Below are 21,084 nucleotides of genomic sequence, written 5' to 3'. Positions count from 1 at the left end.
TGGTGTAGGTGGGGAGTGCAGGTTAAAGTTGATGGCAAAATATTTAATCTTGTCTTGCTTTGTATAATAAGGTTCTCCTAACCAGTCCTTTCTAAGTATTTTTCTATATTATGAACTGTCCTTTTGTCTTTTAGAGAGGGAATGGTGCTGAAGAGATCCGGCGGCCATCGGATCCCCGGCATGAACTGCTGTGGTCGCAGCAGAATGTGCTACCGCTGGTCCAAACGGTCAGTAAATAATCAGGATTCTTACAGGATGTTTGCTTAGCCTTAATAGTCTTGGTCATTTTCAATGTGAGCTTGTGATATGTCACAAATACACAGCAGCTTGGGTAAAACAGGAAATGACGGGGAAGCTTAGAGACATCTTACCGGTGCATCACCTCGTCTATGCAGAAGATGCAATGCTGTATTTATTGGCTGTTTAATCTGAGGAAAGGGTTCAATTCTTGGGGGTTCTGAAGTGAAAAGTTAGTACTCGATTTAAGAAAAACATTTGAATCTATCTATGTAGCTGACAAACCAAACGTCCTGAAGATGAGATTTAAATATAAAGCATTTAAAGCAATGTTTTATGTTATGCTATCTTATCTGGAACCTTATCTGTACAAACCTTCCTTAGATTTATACTTGAAATTAGTGTTAAAATCACTGTAACGGTCTGCAAATTGTACAACTGCAGTTCAGAATCGTTAACGCCTTGGATACGGAGTAAAATGCTGACACGTCATTTTAACAGAGCCTCTTATTAATGGCAGGAAAGAAGGGTTAACAGGTAAGTCCACTAAACAACAAGAGGAAACTTTGATTAGGATCGTCAGTGTTGCCACAGCTGACTGACTCAAAAACAGTAAAGTTCTTTCCATTTAGCTTTAGATTCATTTTCTTTAGCAAACAGTAGAATTCACCTTTTGATTCTTTTTATTTAAATCCTTCATCTTATTCCCAGGATGTGCATCATAAGTTAAATGCAAATCCACACTCAATCACGCAAGGATAGGAACTAATTGCATGAACTCCTGGGTGTGAAATGGTGAACAGAAGAATATTAATATTAGAAACATTGCTCTGTGTATTTGTTGCGCTTCATAGGGGGTTTCCTGAACCATCCTGCTTGGTTCATTACAAGTAGGAAGAGTTGACATTTAACCAGTTAAATATGTGGCACGCCAAATGGGGTATTTAACCTTTTTAAAATGCCGTGATCCATCATAACAGATAAACATTTTGAATCTAAGAAGCTCGTCAGCTTTATTTATTTATGTATTTATTTTAAAGGGGAGCCATTATGTTTACATAAGCCAAATGGTGTTTAAGGAAGTATATGACAATAAAAAACTTTTACTTAAAATACTGCCTGTGTGTGTGTGTGTGTGTGTGCAGCTGGTTGGTGGTGAAGGACTCGTTTCTGCTGTACATGAAGATGGATTCAGGCGCCATCTCCTTTGTAATGCTGTTTGACAAAGAGTTTGGCATCAAGATGGACTCCAAGGACACGGATACCAAACACGGCGTCCGTGTGGACAGTCTCTCCAGGTCTGCGATGGCTATTTTTACTGCTTATGTTCAATATTTTAAGGCTTGAAGAAAATCAGAAACTGAAGTAGTGTTTGTGCAGGTCTTTGGTGCTCAAGTGCAACAGCTACAGACATGCCCGCTGGTGGGGTCAGTCCATTGAAGGCTTTGTCCAGAAGAATGGCTCAGCCTTCCTCAAAGATCACCGCTTTGGATCTTTCGCTAGAGTGGAAGTGAACATCCCTGCCAAATGGTAACCACACTTACTCTTTCTGCTGTAGTTACACTCACATTTGACATCTTAAAACCCGTTATTTAACATTCAGATCACTTCTAGTCAAAGTAGTTTCAGTTCCTGAGTCACATTAGACCGAGTTAGGGATACACCGATCTACATTTGTGGACTGTGCATCGGGCCGATCTTGTTGACAGACTCTTAGACGATTTCTTTATTTCAGTTCTTTGTTGTTCTGTGTTTACTTCAGTTTAAAAGCAGCAAAACAATATAAGAGAACCTCAGTAATGGATACCTCCAAAACACACATCACTATTCTGCTGCAATAGGTAAATGCATCATAACTGGAAAGCTCTCAGCGCCTGATACAGAAAGTGAATGCAGAGCTGTTAAAATGCTATTTAATGATGCTCTCAAGTGAAAGAGTGAGTGAAGGCTGCAAAGTTCAGCTGCAAGTGAACACATCACCATTTAAACTGAACTTCTGGATAACAGCGGGTAAAATCCACTGCCATTATAAAGCATTACAGTACAGTTTCCATAAAAGCAAGCGAACAAGATGTGGATACAGGTCAGTTTTTTCTTCACTGCTGTGACGCTGATGCTTCAGGCAACTTAAAACTCGGCAGCAAGCAGACACAGTTGGAACTTAGAGATTTAAACTTAAATGGATACGAGCTGATCTGTGTATGAACTGAGCTTCTTTTATTTATTAACAAGCAGTAAAAAACAGCCTCACATCTTCCTCTTAACCTTAAACTGAAGCACTTTAGTGCCAATCACCAGACCCAGGATCACTTTAAAAAAAAAGTCTAGACAATACCCGGTCCAGCTGGCACAGTGTGCAGGTTAGTGTGTGTTTGTGTACTTCTGCCTTTGTGGGAACTGCTTTGAGGTTTAGACTTTAAACATGAGGACATTTATAGAAAGTGATGAGCCACTTTTAGAGATTTAAAGACTGTAGCTGCGAGGTTACACAAAGAAAAAGCATTATGTAAGAGGCAATCCTCACAAGGTAGATGCACAAATGTGTGTCTCGCGCTGGAGTAACCCGACACAAAGCAAGGGAAAGTGAGACTCACCTGCTCATCACCTGTCCTCCCGCTGGGGAACCCTATACCATCTGTGAGACACACTGTGAGTGAGTGTGTGCCTGCTGTCAAGAGCATAAGGATTCAACAGGCAATGGACAGATTGAAAAGTGAGAGGAGAAGTGTTCGTTTCATTTTTCTTTCTGTCCAAACAAGAGCAAAAAGCATCAAACACTGCAATGAAACCAGAGGACGGCTAAAGCTGAAACCTCGGAGGCTGAAAAATGAACCTAGTGCTCAAGTTCCAATAACTGCAGGTCCTCTAATGTCCACTGGGGCTGGCTTCAAAAGTGAGTCAGTTCCCTACAGACTCCCATGTTAAAATGCCTAATTTTACAGCAGAAGTAAACATGTTTACAGCCTCCTGCAGAAACTGTTTTGTCTCTTAGACAGGATCAAAGGTCAGGGAAAGCTGGAACAGCTGGGTTTGAGGAGGGATGAGAACACGCTCCCATTCTCTGTTAAACAGAAGACAGAGCAATCAGCAAGTTTTCCCACCTGGTGCACGAGAGAGAGAAAAACGAAGAAGTGAAGGTGGAGGAAGGACATGAGGAAGGGTGTGACAGGGAGAGGGAACAAAGAGGAGGGAGGGCAAGAAGTGCACGTCAGGCTACGTCGCAGGTTATAATTCAAATAGCACAAGAAAAAACTATTCCTACTCTGATTCACTCCTCCTACATAAATAAAAAAGTTAGCACTCCACTCACGAGTCAAATAGAAATAAAAGCAACTTAAATAAGAGTCAATCTCAGCGAGTTAAAGCAGCAGACACATCACAACCTCCGCAGCTGTGTCTTTGTCAGAGAAGGTGGACAGATGGTAATTACATGCAGGAGGAGATGTGAGGATAGTGTTGCAGTTTAATTCAGCATGCATGGCTTCCACAACATCCTACAGCAGGGGTGGGGAACTCCAGGCCTCGAGGGCCAGCGTCCTGCAGGTTTTAGATGTGTCCTTGATCCCACACAGCTGATCTAAATGGCTAAATTACCTCTTCACCATGTCTTGAAGTTCTCCAGAGGCCGGATAATGAACTAATCATTTGATTCAGGTGTGCTGACCCAGGCTGATATCTAAAACCTGCAGGACACCGGCCCTCGAGGCCTGGAGTTGCCCCACCCCTGTCCTACAGCAACATGATGACCAGTCAGGTTATAGATAAGTGGGACCCTTCATCAGGACCCTGATTAGAAACCCCTCCAGGCTCGACTCATAACTCATAATCCCCCAGGTTAAAATCAGCTGAGACAGTTTGGAATGAGTTGGAGTGCAAAGTAAAGGAAGGACAATTCCGTTTATGAAGGGCACACCTTCAAAATAAAAGAATCCAGAATATTTTATAATTTTATATGTGGTGAACTAGTTCTGATGCCTTCTGTGTTGTTGTTCACAGTAGGAAAGAAAATAAACAAAGTGTTGAATGGGAGAAAAAAAACAGATTTCATGGACGTCTTGTCTTGTGCTCCTTCGATTATTTCTTTTTTTTGTACTTTTTAATATGAAATTGAAAAAAAAAACTGTTTTGGACTGATTTTCCCATTTTGAGAAGGCGATGATTGAAGTGTAATTTGTGGGTTTGTTTGTGGTTCTTCTGAAGGTACGTGAACGGGAAAACATACATGGAGGATGTGGCCAATGCTCTCGAAGAAGCCAAGGAGGAAATCTTTATCACCGACTGGTGGTGAGTGTTCAGCGCACACAGAGCTGTGAGTGTGTCTGTGTGTGTGTTTCATAGTGCACTGAGTGCATGTGGCGGTCACCTCTAAGAGAGGTTTCTGGTCAAATAGATCAGTTACAGTCTAGCTACTGTTACTTACACACACACACACACACACACACACACACACGTATTTGTTTTTATAAATCAGTCTTACCACTAAACAAAAATACTACATTTTACTTGCATATATATATATATATTAGGGGTGCAACAATATTGAACCGTTCGATACAGTGCTTTCGGTTCGGTACGCATATGTATCGAACAATACAACATTTGTAATTTATTTTATCAATTTTCCTTCTGACGATGCTGTCTGTGTTGAGCGCTCAGTGAATCTGTGTTCGACTACTCCGCCTAGGCTGCACTGTCGAGCGCAGATCCACTGAGCGCTCCACACAGACAGCATAGTCAGAAGGAAGAGCGCAGGGCAAGCTAGCGAGACAGAAGTTAAGCTCTCAGCAACATGGACCTCCCCCACTCTCATTCAGATCTGGCGTTTGGAATTATTTTGGTTTTCATGTGATGTATGACCCTGAAGGTAAGCGAGTCATGGACTAAAGTAAAACAGTATGTTGGATGTGCCACACAATGCTTAATTACATGGGTGGGAACTAGTGTGTTAGCGCAGTTAGCTCGTTAACGTGTTGGCCGTCTAGCCCCATGCACGGAGCGATTGGCGGTAGCTCGTTAACGGAGATTTGCCGTGTTGTGGCGTTAAGGTCATTTCAACGAGATTAACCTGAAAGCACTAGTGGGAACACAACGAATATGACTGCACATTTACGCCGACATCATCCTAGTGCAAAGACAAAAACAACAAGCATGCTACTAACTTTAGCCGAGTCATTTAGACAGCTGTTAGCACATGATTCTCCTTATGCTGCTGAGAATATAGCCCAGAAGAAGCGGATAGTATAGCTTTTATTTTGGAAAGAGACATTTCTCTGTAATAAACTCTCTTTTCCAAAGATGAGTGATAGCCCGACGTCCCGGAGCTAGCGATTTTTTCAGTCGGGCTACCAAAATCTATCTCTTCCCTGCCCGTCGGGCTATTGTAGGAAAAATATATGTCAATGCTTTTGCATTCTTTCGGAAATGTAGCTGGGTAATTATGTCATTGGCATCGGTGAGCCACTGTCAATATGTGACATATTGAAATCGCGTTTGAATTTGCGCTTGTTTTTTTGCTTTCACTTTGCAATCGTGCGAACTGTGTATAGAGAGCGACAGCACTGATCTGTGAGTGATGATAATTTGCGCACCAATTCCTCTGACATCGTCTTATTAATCGTTAGCTTACTATGCAAACATGACAAGTGAAATCTCCCGCAGCTTAAACATGTGAGAGGTTGATCGCGCAGAGAATCGCTGAGCTTATGTGAGTGCGTGTGTAAAAGCAGCAGGAGAAGTTATGACAAATCAGACTATAAGGCAAAAAGAAAGTGCAGCTTTATGGTTTCATGGACAAAATAATTTCTGTGGCTGCAATATGACGAGCTAAATAACCAGGGCTGCACATAAGTGGTCCGCAGGTGCGCATTCGCTGTCAAAATAAAAAACACGCACAAGGGTTAGCGTTAAATTTAAAAACTGTACTTTTGAGTTAAAATATATATTTATAATTTTAATAAATGACAAATTAAAAAGGCATGAACATTTTTTTTGTATCGAAAAAATATCGAACCGTGACACCAAAGTATCGAACCGAACCGAACCGTGAATTTTGTGTATCGTTGCACCCCTAATATATATGTGTATATAAAAAAATAAGTGTGTGTAAGTGTAATCAAGTATCCTGGAGGCCGGAGTCCGCAGTTTTAAGTCTACTGGTATGCTTCCGGATTAGCTAGAGAGGAAGTAAAGGGAAAGAGAAAAGGGAAACCAGAAAACAAGCAAAGTAAGGAACAGAAAATATGAATGAAAGGAAAGGAGGAGGAAGCGTAACAGTGAGAGTGAACTGAGGGGAAAAACCTTTTTGGCCTGTTTCGTCCCGCAGGCTGAGTCCAGAGATCTTTTTGAAAAGGCCAGTTGTTGAAGGAAACCGATGGCGTCTCGACTGCATACTAAAACGCAAAGCGGTAAGAAGGACGTTTTTCTTAGTTTTTATAGCAAAAGTAAAGCTGTCATGTCAATTTCTCCATATTGATATAATACAAAGTATTTTTCCCTCTTATTTCATCCGAAAGCTAAATTTAAGGTTGTGTCCTGATTCATTGTTTCCCTGCTCTCCTCCACAGCAACAAGGAGTTCGAATCTTTGTGATGCTCTACAAGGAGGTGGAGTTAGCTCTGGGCATTAACTCAGGATACAGCAAGAGAACACTGCTGCGCCTCCACCCCAACATCAAGGCAAGTACACAAGTGTAAAGGCCTTCTGCAGGTTCATAATGGCTGAAACGTTGCATTTCTTCTCTAAATTTTGGGATATTTTGTTCACCAGGTGATGCGCCACCCAGACCACGTCTCCTCCGCTGTGTACCTGTGGGCACATCATGAGAAGATCATCGTCATTGATCAGTCGGTGGCCTTTGTGGGTGGGATTGACCTTGCTTATGGACGTTGGGATGACAGGGAACACCGGCTCACCGATGTTGGGAGTGTGACGCTCTCTCACTTGGAGCAGGTTACTTCTTCAATTTAGTGTCACTTTGTGCAAGAATCAAAACATTTTATAGACCTATTTTCCCATCATCACTCTCCACAGATACTTATCTCGTTTCTTTCAAATAGACTAAAGGATTTAATGCTCTGCTCACATTGAGAAAACCCTGCACAGAAACATACCCAGACAGGTGTTTAGAACCCTCCTCCCATGTTCTGATATTAGGTGCTAACTAACCTCCTTATAACCAAGGGTGTTCCCCAGGGAACCATTCTAGGGCCTCTCAAATTAATAACACTCTTAGCCACAATATCACAAATGCCTACTCCAACTTTTATGTTTCTGATAGAGTGATCTGCTGCTCAAAGTCTTCTTCTAACCAAGCTTTCTATCAACTGAATAACTTTTTAAAAACTTTTCTTAGTAAAAAATATTAAAAACCCAAAAAGAACAGAGGGAAAATGATCTAAAAATGAACCCAATAGTCATAATTAATATAAATTAACTGAATTAACTGGATCAGACTTACATTAAAGAAAGCAGCACAAGAGTGATAATACATCTGTTTTATTACTGTTTATTAGGCTGCAGCTGCCTCTCCCAGCATGGCTGCCCAAGCCAACAGCAGTGGTACGTTTTCCCAGAGCAACGGAAAAGGCGTATTCACTGTGGCAGACTCGATGGACCAGCCAAGGCTAAAGAGTCACGGGAGGTTGAGGAGGACCAGGATGAGCATCAGAAGACACCTGCAGAAACACGGGCTGGCCCATCCCGATAGCGACAGTGACCTGGAGCACGAAGAGTGTGAGTTTTGCAAAAGTGCATGCACAACACAGCAGATGCACAGAACACGCTTATGTCAGGGTGCATGGGTGTACTTTCACTTTAAAAAAACAAAAACTGCTTAGTCGACTTTATGTGCAGAGTGTGTGTCTCTGCAAAAATAAAAGATTTTTGCTCACCGGCGCTTAAATTATGTTGTGTTTTCATCCTTGCCTTCAGTATTTTCACATGGTTTTGATGAAACAGATGCAATTTGTTTAGGTTAGCTTAGGCATGGTAAGACAGACTGTGAGCCACATGGGACTCTATCGGCTAATGATATTGGTATCTGCTGCCTCCATGTCTCCATCACATGCTGCTCTTTTTAAATGTAGTTTCATAGGATGATCTAAAGTGGCTCTTTTGATGTTGGAGGTTGCCGACACATGGGTTAGGTAAACAGTACTGTGTGTTACTGGTGTACGATTCATGCCATTTTGGGAATGACAGTGCTATGGAAGATGATAGGTGACAGAGTGAGGTAATCATCAATAATCAAAGCATCAGCTTTGCCCCCATAAAACTTTGCAAAGATTAATGAAATAGAAAACAGGAATTAAAGACAAATGAATCTAAAACTATTAGTTTAGGTTGTTTTTTGTCTTTCTATGTTAATCTCTCTTAAATACATTTCATCTTAAAATGTAAATTTTTACTAGGTTTATTTATTCCTTGCTTTTATTTTATTTATTTTTTTATTTCCTTTCTTTCTATTACTTTAATAAGAACATTTATTATTATCTGTTTATCTTTATTAAATCAATACATGCATTCTTTCTTGTTAGCTATTTCTTTACTCTCTTTTTGTTAAATTAAAACATTTCTTCCATTGTTTTCATCATATTTGATGGTGGCGTTCGTGCTGATGCTTTTTTATCTGCCTCGGTCTCGTCAGTCTCTCGTATTATGTGGCCGTCAGAACTGCATCAAGAACAGCTGAAATGAACCTGTAATTAATGAGGTGTTATTAATTAACATGAACTCAAATGCTCCTGCTTAGAGGGAAGAAGGTGATTTGATGTGTGTTTTCATGGGCGCTGCGTTTAGGTTGGTCTGACAGCATCAGCAGCCATCAGGCTCTGATCCCCGGCAGGCTGTCAGAGCCGAGGGTGGCCATACCGCTCGGCCTGTGCCAGGCTGGTGAGTTGGAGGCAGGGTGGCTGCTAGATCGCCTGTTTTGCAGTGTGCTTTGCTGTGGTTTCAGCTTGACTGACATTTGATTCTGTTTGTCAAAGGTCAATCTAAGCTTCTATTTTTTTATTTAACTTTAATTAAGACACGACATTTAATCAAAAGAATAAATGTTATACCAGGAAAACAATTAGTAGAAATTTTTGTGTGCCAATGCAGTCGCTACTGTATGAGTTATCACTAACAAGCAAGCATTAACAGACCTGATTTAATGCTTCCACCTAACGGGCCTCTATGTGAACCATAAGTCCCGTTGATTTTCTAAACAAAACTAAAATCTCACTCAAAAGTCACAGTTTAATGTTCCCGATCGACTGACTTAGAGAGACTTGGAGCTTTTTATTGTCACTGTGCAGTTTCTTGCACAGCGAAATTGGGTAGCTGGACTACAAAGGTGCAAAAGTAAAAAAAAAAAAAAAGAGAAAACAATATACAACGAGGGAAAAATAAAAAGCAATATGTATGTGTACATATATACATATATGTGAGTGAACTATATACATGGTGTATGCATTGGAGACATTGAAACAGAAACATTGTGGGGCTGTATACAAGGGCATGCAATAACACGTTTTGATCAAACGACCAAAGGTTCTCGGTGCTGTTATCTAGTCCATTGCACCTGCACACGCAGTGAGCTGAGAGCATGAATACATTCATAAACGTCAAAAAAAGCTAAGAAATGGGGGAGTAAGGGGAAAAAACGCACACACAGAGGGTGAAAACGTGTATTTGTGAGTTTAATGATAAGGAATCAACCAGCCTTCTCTTAAATAACTCACAGCTCAGTCTGATTGTGGCCTGTTTCAGATTTTCCCTTTAATGATATACCACAGCCTGTAATCACTTTCACTCCATTTATTTATTTTTTTAAACAAACACGTTTCTGAGCGTGTTTCGTTCCTGCAGTAAAACAGCTGCTGCAGGCTTTGTGTTTTTAGCTGCAGGAGGCATTTTGTTTGTTTGCCACGTTCATCTACGTTAATCCTGCTGATGTCATATCACAGGGAACGTGATGCAAATTAAACAATAAGGGCAGAAAAATCACCCCTGCTGTTGCTTCTTCTCTTTGTTTGCACATCTGATACAGTTGACCGTATGAATATGTTTTTGAAATGAGCCTCCAGCCTGGCGGGTAGGTGAAGTGATTGTAGTGCAAACAGGGTGAGTGGAGTTCAGTCTGCTTGCAGCCTCTATGTCCTGTCCTCCTTCCAGCTGCTGTTTCATGTCTTTAAAATGGCTGTTGAAGCATTTTCAACACCCATATATCACTGACAGAGTCTCCATGGCTCTCTAAGATAAGCTGCACTGTAAAATTGAATTAGTTCCCAGAACTTAAAAAGACTATGCAAACTCATTGCCTCAAAAAACAAAGTGAAGTTTACTTAAGATAACGTTCATTGCAGGTATACAGTACTAAGAATAGCCAGGTGTTTCTGGCACAATACTAAATGTTTACCCTCTGATAATCATTTCAAGTTCTACTAAATTAAAAAATAATTTGTGCTAACTTACTTAAAAAAATCACATTATTTTTTTATCATCCTTGAAATTTCTAGTACAGCATTTATATTAATATAACACTGAATACAAGTATCATTCAAAAAGAACTCATTTGCTTTCTTAAACATTTTTTTTCCTGCATTTGCTGTAGAACAGACCTCAAAGTAGACAATCTCAGGCTCCCTCCCCACCGGAGAGGTGACATTCAATGTCCCACCTGTCAGTCTGGATAGCCCTGACCACCACCCAACACACATTAATGTCAGGAAAGCATATTTTTAAAAAGAGCTATGTTCAAGAACTTTTCATTGTGATTATTTGTATAATAATTTGGACACAAAGCAAATTTAACTGTTCAAAAACTTGCAGACTTCATTATATATTGTGCAGACAGTGTGGACCCTCTAAACCAGGGCTGGGTAACTCCAGGCCTCGAGGGCCGGTGTCCTGCAGGTTTTAGATCTCACCCAGAGTCAACACACCTGAATCCAGTGATTAGTTCATTATCAGGCCTCTGGTGTAGACACCTCTGCTCTAAACTAAGTTTGTGCGATATGATTTTTCAAGAAATGCAGATTAAACTGTCGTTGTTTGTATTTACTTACACAGGATGTCTTGTGGAATTAACTCATCAGTGACTGCATAGTGCAGTCATAACGCAACTCTAATATCAGAAGGCAGGAAACGATCAATAAAGAAACAAGTTCCCCAAAGCAAAGAACAAATGAAACAAGAAGTAAAACGGGTTGATCTGCAGTATAATTACAGTTGCAGTTATTAGCAATTGTCACTGACAATTACTAATATATTGGAAAACCAAAATACTTCCCACTCAGGTTATGTCTCTCTGTCCAGCAGCTGCTTTTCTAGACTCAGTTTGATAAGTAAGAGTTTGATGTAATGTGTGCTGTGCTGGTCCTGAGCCTCAAAGACTGTAAGAAGCAAGCAGAGGGAGAAAAACCATTTAGAAGCTGATTTGATCCTTAATAGCTGTGCAGACCCCATACAACCACATTAGACTAACACATTTAGTATTAAAAACATCATCTATTGCTGTGTCTGAATGTGTGTTATTGGCACTGTCAGTTTAGGCCTAAAGAGATATGTGTGTTAAATTAGGTGGTTTTATTTTTTAATGTAATGATTACATGCTTGTTAAAAGAGTCCATGTCCAACTTGTGGGATCTTTATCCCACATAAAAATGTATAAAACGACTTCAGGTGACTGTTGTCTAAGGAGCTTGGAAAGAACTGTTGTTGTTAATTGGCGCTACATAAACAACATTTAATAATTTAATAAAAAGCCAATGCTCATGTAAAGGTATTAAACCTATTTTTAAATGGCAGGCTTTTTTTTTGTTTGATTGTATGAAAGTGTACTTTTCATTTGATCTATGACCTCAGTAAACACTTTCCAGATCAGTTTATGGCCTCTATTGATCCACGGCCACTATTAAAATATGGTCCTTATTTGTATCACTTTGGACAATAAATCTCACGTACCGTGCTGACTCCATCCATCTCTGATATACAGTTTAACTGTGGTGTGTGCTTGGATGTGTATTTTTGTCAGCAGCAGTATCTTTGAAAATCCCACCATGAAAATGGTGCGTTGTTTAAACAGCACAGGTGCAACATCAGGAAAACTGAAATGCTCAAAGAAGAGACCGTTGTTATCATTGTATATTGACCATATAATGGTTTCAAATAAGTATAATAAGAACTGGTCAAAAATGAACTCCCCAGGTTGGGTGAACTCACTGAAATAGCTTTTATAAGAATAGTTCATTGTCTTCTTTTGATGATAGATAATTGATCAATATCAATTGTTTTTTAGCCTCTGACCCAGTGCAAAATGAGCCTGCGGGGGTCAGAGAGTTGCATGGGAACACGCGATTCTGGCACGGGAAAGACTACTGCAACTTTGTGCACAAGGACTGGATTCAGCTAGATAAGCCTTTCGATGGTAAGCACATCATTGATGGTCTCACTCTTGATGCAGGATGCTTTTCTTTAGGTCTGAACTTCCTGTTTCTGCTTCTTTAGATTTCATAGACAGGCACAAAACTCCCAGAATGCCTTGGCATGACATCGCCTCAGTGGTTCATGGGAAAGCAGCTCGGGATGTGGCCAGACACTTCATCCAGCGGTGGAATTTCACTAAGGTTGGGGGTCATGCTGCTGCTGCTTCAGTCTGAATAAAAATGACAGAACTGGGAAAGTTGTGATCAAAAATTATGTGATCCCTGGTTGAACTGACTTGCACTAAACAAAGTCTGCTTGATTTTCATGACTGTAGAAGAAAAAGTTGATGAGATCTCTTTTCTGTTGCATTACCAGCTTGTGAAGCCAAAGTACCGCTCCCTGTCATACCCATATCTGCTGCCCAAGTCTCACACCACTGCTGGAGAACAGCGATACCAAGTCCCCAACTGCATCCCCACCAAAGTACAGGTTAGTAGAGGTACTAACCCCCAAGTAGGCTATTTTGGGGTTGTTGTTATTTTTGCTGGCTTAGCTAATAGTCATCTGGTGTCAGTTATGTGCCTTAATCTTCGGTGAATTAATTAGTTTTACATTAATTGTAAAAAGTTGAAGCTACAAACATTGGTTTATATACTGTAATATACATTATTATGTAGTTTGTTGTGTCCGGATCAGCCGGTTTCTCACTTTTCAGACAGGAGCTTTATAATTATTAGGCCAGAACTTTGCCACTTGAACTGACGTGGCGTCCCCCAGAGCTCTGCCTTAGGTCCAATTATGTTTCTATTCAAGTCAATTCAGTTTTATGTATATAGCGCCAAATCACAACAGCAGTCGCCTCAAAGCGCTTCATATTGTACAGTAGATCGTACAATTGTACACGATTCCTTTTGCACACACATCCTTTCATTTCCATGAAGATAATATTCAGTGATTCATATCAAATAACCTTCGTAGAGTTTGACTGCATTGTCTTGTGGTCAGTTTAGGATCACATCAGTTGTGAATAAGATCTTTATTGTCCTTGCTTGGGGTTCTTCCCCAACTCAGAGGTAGAAATCCACTGTTTTCTGGCAGAGAACCAAGACCTCGTACTTGGAAACTGTACAAGGTCAGACTTGGAGGTGCTGACTCTCATTCCAGCTGCTTCACGTTCAACTGCAAAATACCTGCTGAAGATCACACTGAAATCAAACCAACAAAACATCATCTGAGATACAGTTCAGAGGTTCCCAAAACATAAAAAAGGAATGTTAAAAATGTTATAAATTTTCTACATAGTTATTTGTTTGTAATTTATTTGCTAACCCACATCAGGTTATTCAGCATGGAAAAATTGAGCAGAATAAAATCAAAATATGGGAATAAATGGGAATGCCAACTAGCTGATAACCAAATATAGAAACATGTTCACAAGGAACAGTTTCCAACTTTTTTGTAAAAGCTGAAATAAACATAAAAAGGTAATAAATCTTGTCTGTGAAGTTTCCTCTGAGTGACAGGAAACAGAGTCTGTGACTTATTCCCATCGCTAATCTGTGTTCCCTCAGATCCTGCGCTCAGCTTCAGATTGGTCTGCTGGCATCAAATACCATGAAGAGTCCATCCACAATGCCTACGTCCACGTCATCAAGAACAGCCAGCACTTCATCTACATAGAGGTTTTCATTTTTACACATATAACACCTTCCTGTAGTAGAAGTATACAACAAAAGTAGAAATTGTTTCTAAACGCTGCAACATAGAAAGATACCAACTTGATTTTTAAAGCTTCAGCCTTATTTTGGCTTCATGTTCTTGCAGAATCAGGTCTGCGTATGCAGCATGAAGCTTTGATATCCATAGGAGCACTTCGCTTTTCTTCACTGTGCAGAAAATATTTGTGACCTTTGTACAGGATATAAGAATGTTTCTGTTTTTATCTCCCAGAATCAGTTCTTCATCAGCTGTGCCGACAACAAATATGTTTTCAACCAGATAGGAGACGCGATTGCAGAGCGCATCATTCGTGCGTACAGGTAAAACACAGATGCACACGCACACAGCGTAACGCTGAAAGAACACACAGTTTGTCGATGTTTGTGTGGCTGCTGTGTGTTTAGAGTAAAAACACTCCAATGGACTCGACACTCGCTCTGGTTTATTGTGACATTATTTCCTAGAAACACAGTGTTTGTGTTGCTCTGTGTACCTTCCACATGTTTAACAGATGAACTCGGTCTGACACAGTCAAAGAGCTCTTTGGATACTTTCCTTTTGGTTCTCCTCTCTGTGATGTTTTGCTGGCGGGAAGTTTATTCTATCCTGCAGAAACACAAACCTGCCCCGACGTCTCTGTGGCTTCAGTTTATAAACAGTCCAGGATGGGTTTTTGATGAACCTTCCAGCTTTAGTGGATGCATACGCAGGAAAACATGTGTAGCATAATTAATGCATAATTCATTTAAAGATCTTTAAAATGGCCACACTCTGAAGTTCAAATTCTTAATCAAATCTTTTTATTTACACTATAGCAGATGTGGTTTTTTTTACCCGCATAGATACGTTTTTATCTGAGTTTATGCTTCACATCCGTTTTTGCACCAACTTCCTGGGCTCAAAGTCAAAGTTGTGCACAAGAACAATGTCCATTCTGGAAAATTCACGGACTGCTTGTTGTTGTTCAGTTATTTAGAGGATTGTTTTGATTTTATAGTCATGTTTAGAAGGACTGAAGTACCTCTTCCTCCTCTCAAGTTACTGAGCTCGTTAAAATAGCCTTTAATGAGTGAAGCGCGAATATAACCCTCTACCAAACTATTGGATATTTCGGATGTTCTGGTCCTGGAGGCACTGATCTTTGTTTGATGGCATCTTGGATAAGGTTGCCAAACGGATGGACAGTTAATGGATGTTTAATCACCACCTGAAGTGTCAAGCCTGGTAGTGAACTCTGCAGTTGAGGGAAAAGCTGCCAATCATTGGATGTCATCAAATAAAGACAAACGAGTCTAAAATATTGTGAAAAGCTTCATAAATACACTGAAATGTTGTGATTTTCTATGTGTGATTTTTAGGGCGGGTAAAACGTATCGTGTTTATGTGGTGACGCCGCTGTTGCCGGGCTTTGAAGGAGACATCAACACTGGAGGCGGCAGCGCCATCCAGGCTGTCATGCACTTCAACTACAGGTGTGTGTGTGTTTGTAAGTAACAAAGAATGAGCCACGTTAAACCACTGCCACACCTTACCTTTTAACACACACACCTGTTAGATCTGCCGTGTGTGTGGGTGCTGTGTGCCTTCACTCCGTTCCTTTTTTTGTTGAAGCATTTTTTTCTCGCCCACATTCTTGAGTAAACAGGCAGCGCTTCCTGTTCAAACATGCTGACACACACAGAGCCTTGTGTTGTGTGGAATGTGGACTTGCTGCTAATCCTCCTCTGTCTCTCTGTCCCTGCAGGACCATGAACAGAGGAGACCACTCCATCATTTCCCAGCTCAAGAAAGAGAGTAAGTCAGCACTAACTGCAACACCCTGATGGTTACAGGGTGTCACGTAGCCGCTCTGGTTGGGACTATGAGCTCTCTTTGCACTGTATGCACTGTATTTTCCATCATTGTGTCACAGCCTTTAACATATGTAGGGTTAAGTTAATAAATTAGTTCTGAAAAAAGCAGTTTATTTACAGTCAGCTGAATCTTAGATAGACTTTTAATCTCAAATCCTGTTTATCGTGTATATTTGTGCAGTAATGCCTAAAGCTTGGTTTATACTTCTGCGGGAAATCTACGTCCTAACTTGTGTAGTAACCAGAAACTCCTTTTATCCCTAAAATGACACCGTCCATGCCATTCAAGTCATTGCAGCGCAGTGTTAAAATGGGATTCCAGTTACAGTGTAGATTGTTACAGTAACTTCAGCAATGTTTTCCTGTAAATTGTAGTTGTAGCAATGAAGCTCTTACCTGAGTCGGTTTGAACATTTTATTCGTAGTTCCCTCGCTCACTTCGGTTTCATTTGTATATCACCAACTCACACTTTTATATTGTAAGATAAATAATCGATAGTATTAGCCAGAGAAGCGCATCAGTCAGTTCCTTATGAGCAAACACTAGGTGACGGTGTGGATTTTCTGCTCTTTCTATACAATTTCAATGATCAAAACCCCCAAACTGCTAAAATACTGATGTGATTGTAACTGTGTGGTGTTTGCTTGCAGTGGGAGATAACTGGATAAACTACATCTCCATCGCTGGTCTGAGGACTCACACTGATCTGGAGGGGAAGCTCGTCACTGAGCTCATCTATGTCCACAGCAAGATGCTCATCGCGGACGACAACACCGTCGTCATCGGTGAGCAGCTTCAACTGAGTATAGGAATTAAATTCCACCCTGAACATGTATAATAGAGAAGCGAGAAATGAGAGCTGCAGAGTGAGACGTGTCAGAAGATTTTAGATGTTTTTAAAATGGTTCAAAACAAAGTCACGACTCAGTTTCCACAAGATAAGACCGTTTTCAAAGATGGAGAGAGATGAAATCAAACACCTGTTTCTGATGAGAGTTTGTCTTTTGTGCAGATTAGTGGAAGATGCTGTGCTTTACAGGAAGCTGATGATCTATTCGGTTTATAAGTTCATTTAAAGACGCGTGCTTCCACAACTCTGGTTTTATTTGGAAATTGCTATAAGAGTTTTAATAATTTAATTCAGAATTACAGAATTTCCAATAAATAGTATAATTTATACATTATTTTGATCACTGATGTCATAGTAGCTGTAAAAGACAATAAGTTTTCTTATTTTTGCAAATAAATGTTTGAAGTAAAAGACAAAAATGAGTGAATCTAAGGAAATTACTGAAGTGGATTCCTTAGATTTGACTTCTTGGTTTGTGTGTTATAAAATCATCAGGATCATTTCATGTAAACAACCAAACGCAGGGTATTACATTTTTGTTTGTTTGTTTTAATATTAAATGATGCTGTTTAAAAATGTTACCTTCTTACTGTGGACAGTTTCAGAGTTTCAGGCGCTTGAATTAAAATCTCGAGGTTTTTAGTTCAGGTTTTAAACCCACTGTGGGAGGGCACCACTTGTGGCCACAAGTGGCGTCATCTAAAGCCACTTTTTTATATATCGAGATATAAAATGAGACTGATGGGTTAATTTGGGAGGCAATGATTGAGTTTCTCAGATGTTTTCATAAGAAAGGCCCAGAGTGTTGTGTACGGATAATCTGAGAGTCGTTGACACCCGGACGGATGTGGTGGTGATGGGGAGGAGAGTTAGTACAGTAGATTTCAAAGGCAGAATTATCTGATAATGTGGTGACATCAGTATTATAAATATTGGTTGACAATGTGGGGAAGTGATGGTTAAAATAACAAAAATACTCGGCCAGAATAAAGAGATAATCTGAGGGAGCAGAACTTCCTCCTCCAAACTTCATCTCAAGATCTCTTTTCTGTGAATCATCTCTAAGCTTAGGTGATAGTTGGCAGTAACTCTTGACCACTGAACAGTGTCAGCATCCTATAATACTGTCAGGATATGTTGCTGATGTCTTGACTGTTTTGTTGCTGTTTGCATCGTAAGTAAATTTAGGAATAAATGCGTTTTTCTCTGTTTTTAAATGGAAAGTTGGTGCTTTTATTTTGCCCGCACCCACAAAGACAAGTTTAAAAGAAAAACATTTCCCTAAAAAGCTGAATTAGCACAAGAAAGTAAAAGTAAACTTTTATTTAACAAAAACTCTCCTGTTGAATTAATTGTAATTAAGTCTTTTAGTGTCTCGTGGTAGTTTTAGTGAAATGTATTTGTTTAGCTGCAGGTCTTATGATTAGGATGTGATTCTAACATAAAGTGAAGTGAAAACCTCCAGTACACTCAAACTGGCTGTGAGAGAGCTGCAAACAGCCTGAACAGCAGAAACCTAAACAGTCTAAAATCCAGTGTTGCAGCGCCCCCTGCTGGTGCTTTCTGTCCCCTGACGCCTGGTTTGATCCTCGGTTTCTTCAGGTTCTGCCAACATCAACGACCGGAGCATGCTGGGAAAGCGGGACAGTGAGGTGGCGGTGATCGTGGAGGACTCGGAGATGGTGGACTCGGTGATGGACGGAGAGCCGTACAAGGCGGGAAAATACGCCCTGCAGCTCCGGCTCGAGTGCTTCAAGTACTGAAAAATGTGCAATTACACATTAGAAAGGCTTATTTGATTATTTAATGATGATGATAACTGGAAACATACATTCTCAAATCAGCTGTCCAACGCTAACGTGGTGAAAGAATGGGAGGTTCAGTCCCAGCCTGAAGGAGCGTGTTTGAGGCAAAACCCTTCTTTCAGATTCATTTAATATTAGTGCATTACTGCTCTCTTAACCTCCTTGTTTTCTGACATGGATTCTGCTCTTCACCACCTCTCACTGGGTGCAGATTTCAAACTTCTCAGACTTTCAAACAGTCTCAGACTGCACACCTCTGCCAGTTTGGAAATTTCCCTTCACATCACGCACGACTTGAGTTTCTGCATCCATACTGACATCTAGATCCTGATTAGTTAGTTACATTGTTGTCTTTCAAAAAGAAAAAAAGAAACCAGAGAACAGATAAAAAGAGGTGTGATAGTGCAAACATCCACACAGTCACTGCTTCTTAATATGTGGTTCAATCCATGAAATTAAACAATCCAGATGTGACTGAAGTGCAGCCTTTAAGCTTTAAGTTATGCTATATTGTATCCATTTTTATACATAGTCCTTATTTGCCTTTTAAATTCTTTTCAAGTTTGTCTCGAAGTAAATGTGTAATTTTTGTATGACTATTATATTCATTTTCTACCCTTTAAGTCTCTTGGTTGTTTAATGTTATGATGAAATGTAAAGATTTTAAAGCAGGTTGTTGCTCTGTTTTTACTTATTATATTGTTCAGTATATCTTTGTGTGTCTCACCCTCCTCCTGTGTCCATCAGGACGATCCTCGGCACTTACACAGATCCCACCATCGATGTTTCGGATCCAATCAGCGATCACTTCTACAAGGAGGTCTGGATGTCCACCAGCGCTCGCAACGCCTCCATCTACCAGCGAGTGAGTGTACTCCTTTGTATTCAGCTCAACTTTTTCTTTCTTTTTCTAAAATATATTTTTTACATGAGTTTTCTATTATTTAATGGATGATTTAGTCAATATTAAAACTACAAGCATATCAGCTGAAGGTAAAGCTGAACTTTTCCACTTGCTGTCACACAGTCATGGAGGAATACTATAACTACATAATCAGTCATAGATCCTGAATAATGACATGAAAAAATTGCTCCAAGCTCCTGTTTCTCTCCTGCTCCTCCAGGTTTTCCGCTGTCTGCCATCCAGCGACGTCCGTAACATAATGGAGTTGGAGGGCTACCTGGCCAAGGCCGGCCTGGACAAGGAGGACCCGGCTCGGGCTCAGGAGGAGCTGAAGAAGATCCGTGGCTTCCTCGTTCAGTTTCCTCTTCAGTTCCTGTCTGAACAAAACCTGCTTCCACCCATCGGCTCCAAGGAGGCTATGGTGCCCATGGAGGTCTGGACCTGAGGCAGAGGGGGCACGTTTGTGTTCGTTGAGTGGAAGGTGGATAGAAAACACTCTGACGCCATTCTGGAGGTCTGACGGGGCTCTGACCAAAAACAGATGAGGTCATGCTGGAGCTTTTTAAATGTTATGATCTCTGTTTCACATCATAGATTATAGCTCATGATTGCATGTTAAGAAGACAGCATCTCCCTGAGTTGAGACTCTCCACAAACACACAGACCGATGTCAAAAATGCTGACATGTTCACAGAGAGCAGAGACTGGAAAAATGAAGTAATCATAGATAAAATCATACATGAAGTTTAAATGATAAATAAATGATTTGACAACAGGCAATTTATGTGATTTAAATAGATTACCTGGCAGCCTCAACAGGCGTGCCACAGGAAAACAGGTGTGGTCAAAACCGTTTAAAATGGTTGTGTCACACAAGGAAATCACAGAAATCGGAGATTATTTAGAAACACCTACTAATTACTGTGATGAGCTTTAAGCTGCAGCTTTAGAGGAATGTCTGCCCTTAAGGCAGAAATATTTCTGGATACTCATGTCAATAAAGCAGGAACTAAAATGCGGTCAGTTCCCCAAATTTTGTCCAAGCAGGCTTTTGTGTGTTTGTTCAAACCCACATTTGTTTGAGTTACACTAATCTGAAAAAACTCTAATAAGCTCCAGTTTCTAAACGAATATACGAGACCACACCTGAACATACATCAAGCAGCCACAACATTAAACCTTCTGACAGGTCTTGTGAAAAAACAGTGCTTTGCTGAGAAGCTTTGAGTCCTGGCATCCCATCAAAAGATAGTTGCAGACTAAATGCATACACCCTTTTATGTTACCAACACTCCCTGACAGCAGCG

At 40.4% G+C, this 21,084-nt stretch overlaps 1 protein-coding gene across 2 annotated transcripts in view; it reads left to right on the top strand.

The window, feature by feature from the left end:
* Positions 1-20,962, top strand: part of LOC146702209 (phospholipase D1-like) — a 52,239-nt gene extending 31,277 nt beyond the window's left edge. Inside the window, exons 8-27 of one of the 2 annotated variants that reach the window (XM_085468927.1) lie at positions 135-227; positions 1,383-1,535; positions 1,618-1,767; positions 4,438-4,521; positions 6,560-6,641; positions 6,801-6,911; positions 7,003-7,185; positions 7,749-7,968; positions 9,034-9,126; positions 12,518-12,646; positions 12,727-12,845; positions 13,021-13,134; positions 14,217-14,327; positions 14,596-14,684; positions 15,723-15,836; positions 16,109-16,158; positions 16,869-17,003; positions 18,671-18,824; positions 19,621-19,738; positions 19,998-20,962. In XM_085468927.1, the coding sequence (XP_085325053.1) occupies positions 135-227; positions 1,383-1,535; positions 1,618-1,767; positions 4,438-4,521; positions 6,560-6,641; positions 6,801-6,911; positions 7,003-7,185; positions 7,749-7,968; positions 9,034-9,126; positions 12,518-12,646; positions 12,727-12,845; positions 13,021-13,134; positions 14,217-14,327; positions 14,596-14,684; positions 15,723-15,836; positions 16,109-16,158; positions 16,869-17,003; positions 18,671-18,824; positions 19,621-19,738; positions 19,998-20,222 (2,527 nt within the window). In that variant the 3' untranslated portion in view covers positions 20,223-20,962. The remainder of the gene's footprint in view (positions 1-134; positions 228-1,382; positions 1,536-1,617; positions 1,768-4,437; positions 4,522-6,559; positions 6,642-6,800; positions 6,912-7,002; positions 7,186-7,748; positions 7,969-9,033; positions 9,127-12,517; positions 12,647-12,726; positions 12,846-13,020; positions 13,135-14,216; positions 14,328-14,595; positions 14,685-15,722; positions 15,837-16,108; positions 16,159-16,868; positions 17,004-18,670; positions 18,825-19,620; positions 19,739-19,997) is intronic. The other variant, XM_085468926.1, reaches the window with a different exon arrangement.
* Positions 20,963-21,084: the final 122 nt, after the last annotated feature.

The sequence above is a fragment of the Copadichromis virginalis genome, linkage group LG9, assembly GCF_057382275.1.
Source record: "Copadichromis virginalis isolate Kocher_CV1m ecotype Utaka linkage group LG9, C_Virginalis_male_GT1.1, whole genome shotgun sequence".
Classification (NCBI taxonomy): Eukaryota; Metazoa; Chordata; class Actinopteri; order Cichliformes; family Cichlidae; genus Copadichromis; species Copadichromis virginalis.
The sequence above is the reverse complement of the archived record's forward strand: the minus strand, read 5'-3'. Positions and strand labels throughout refer to the sequence as shown.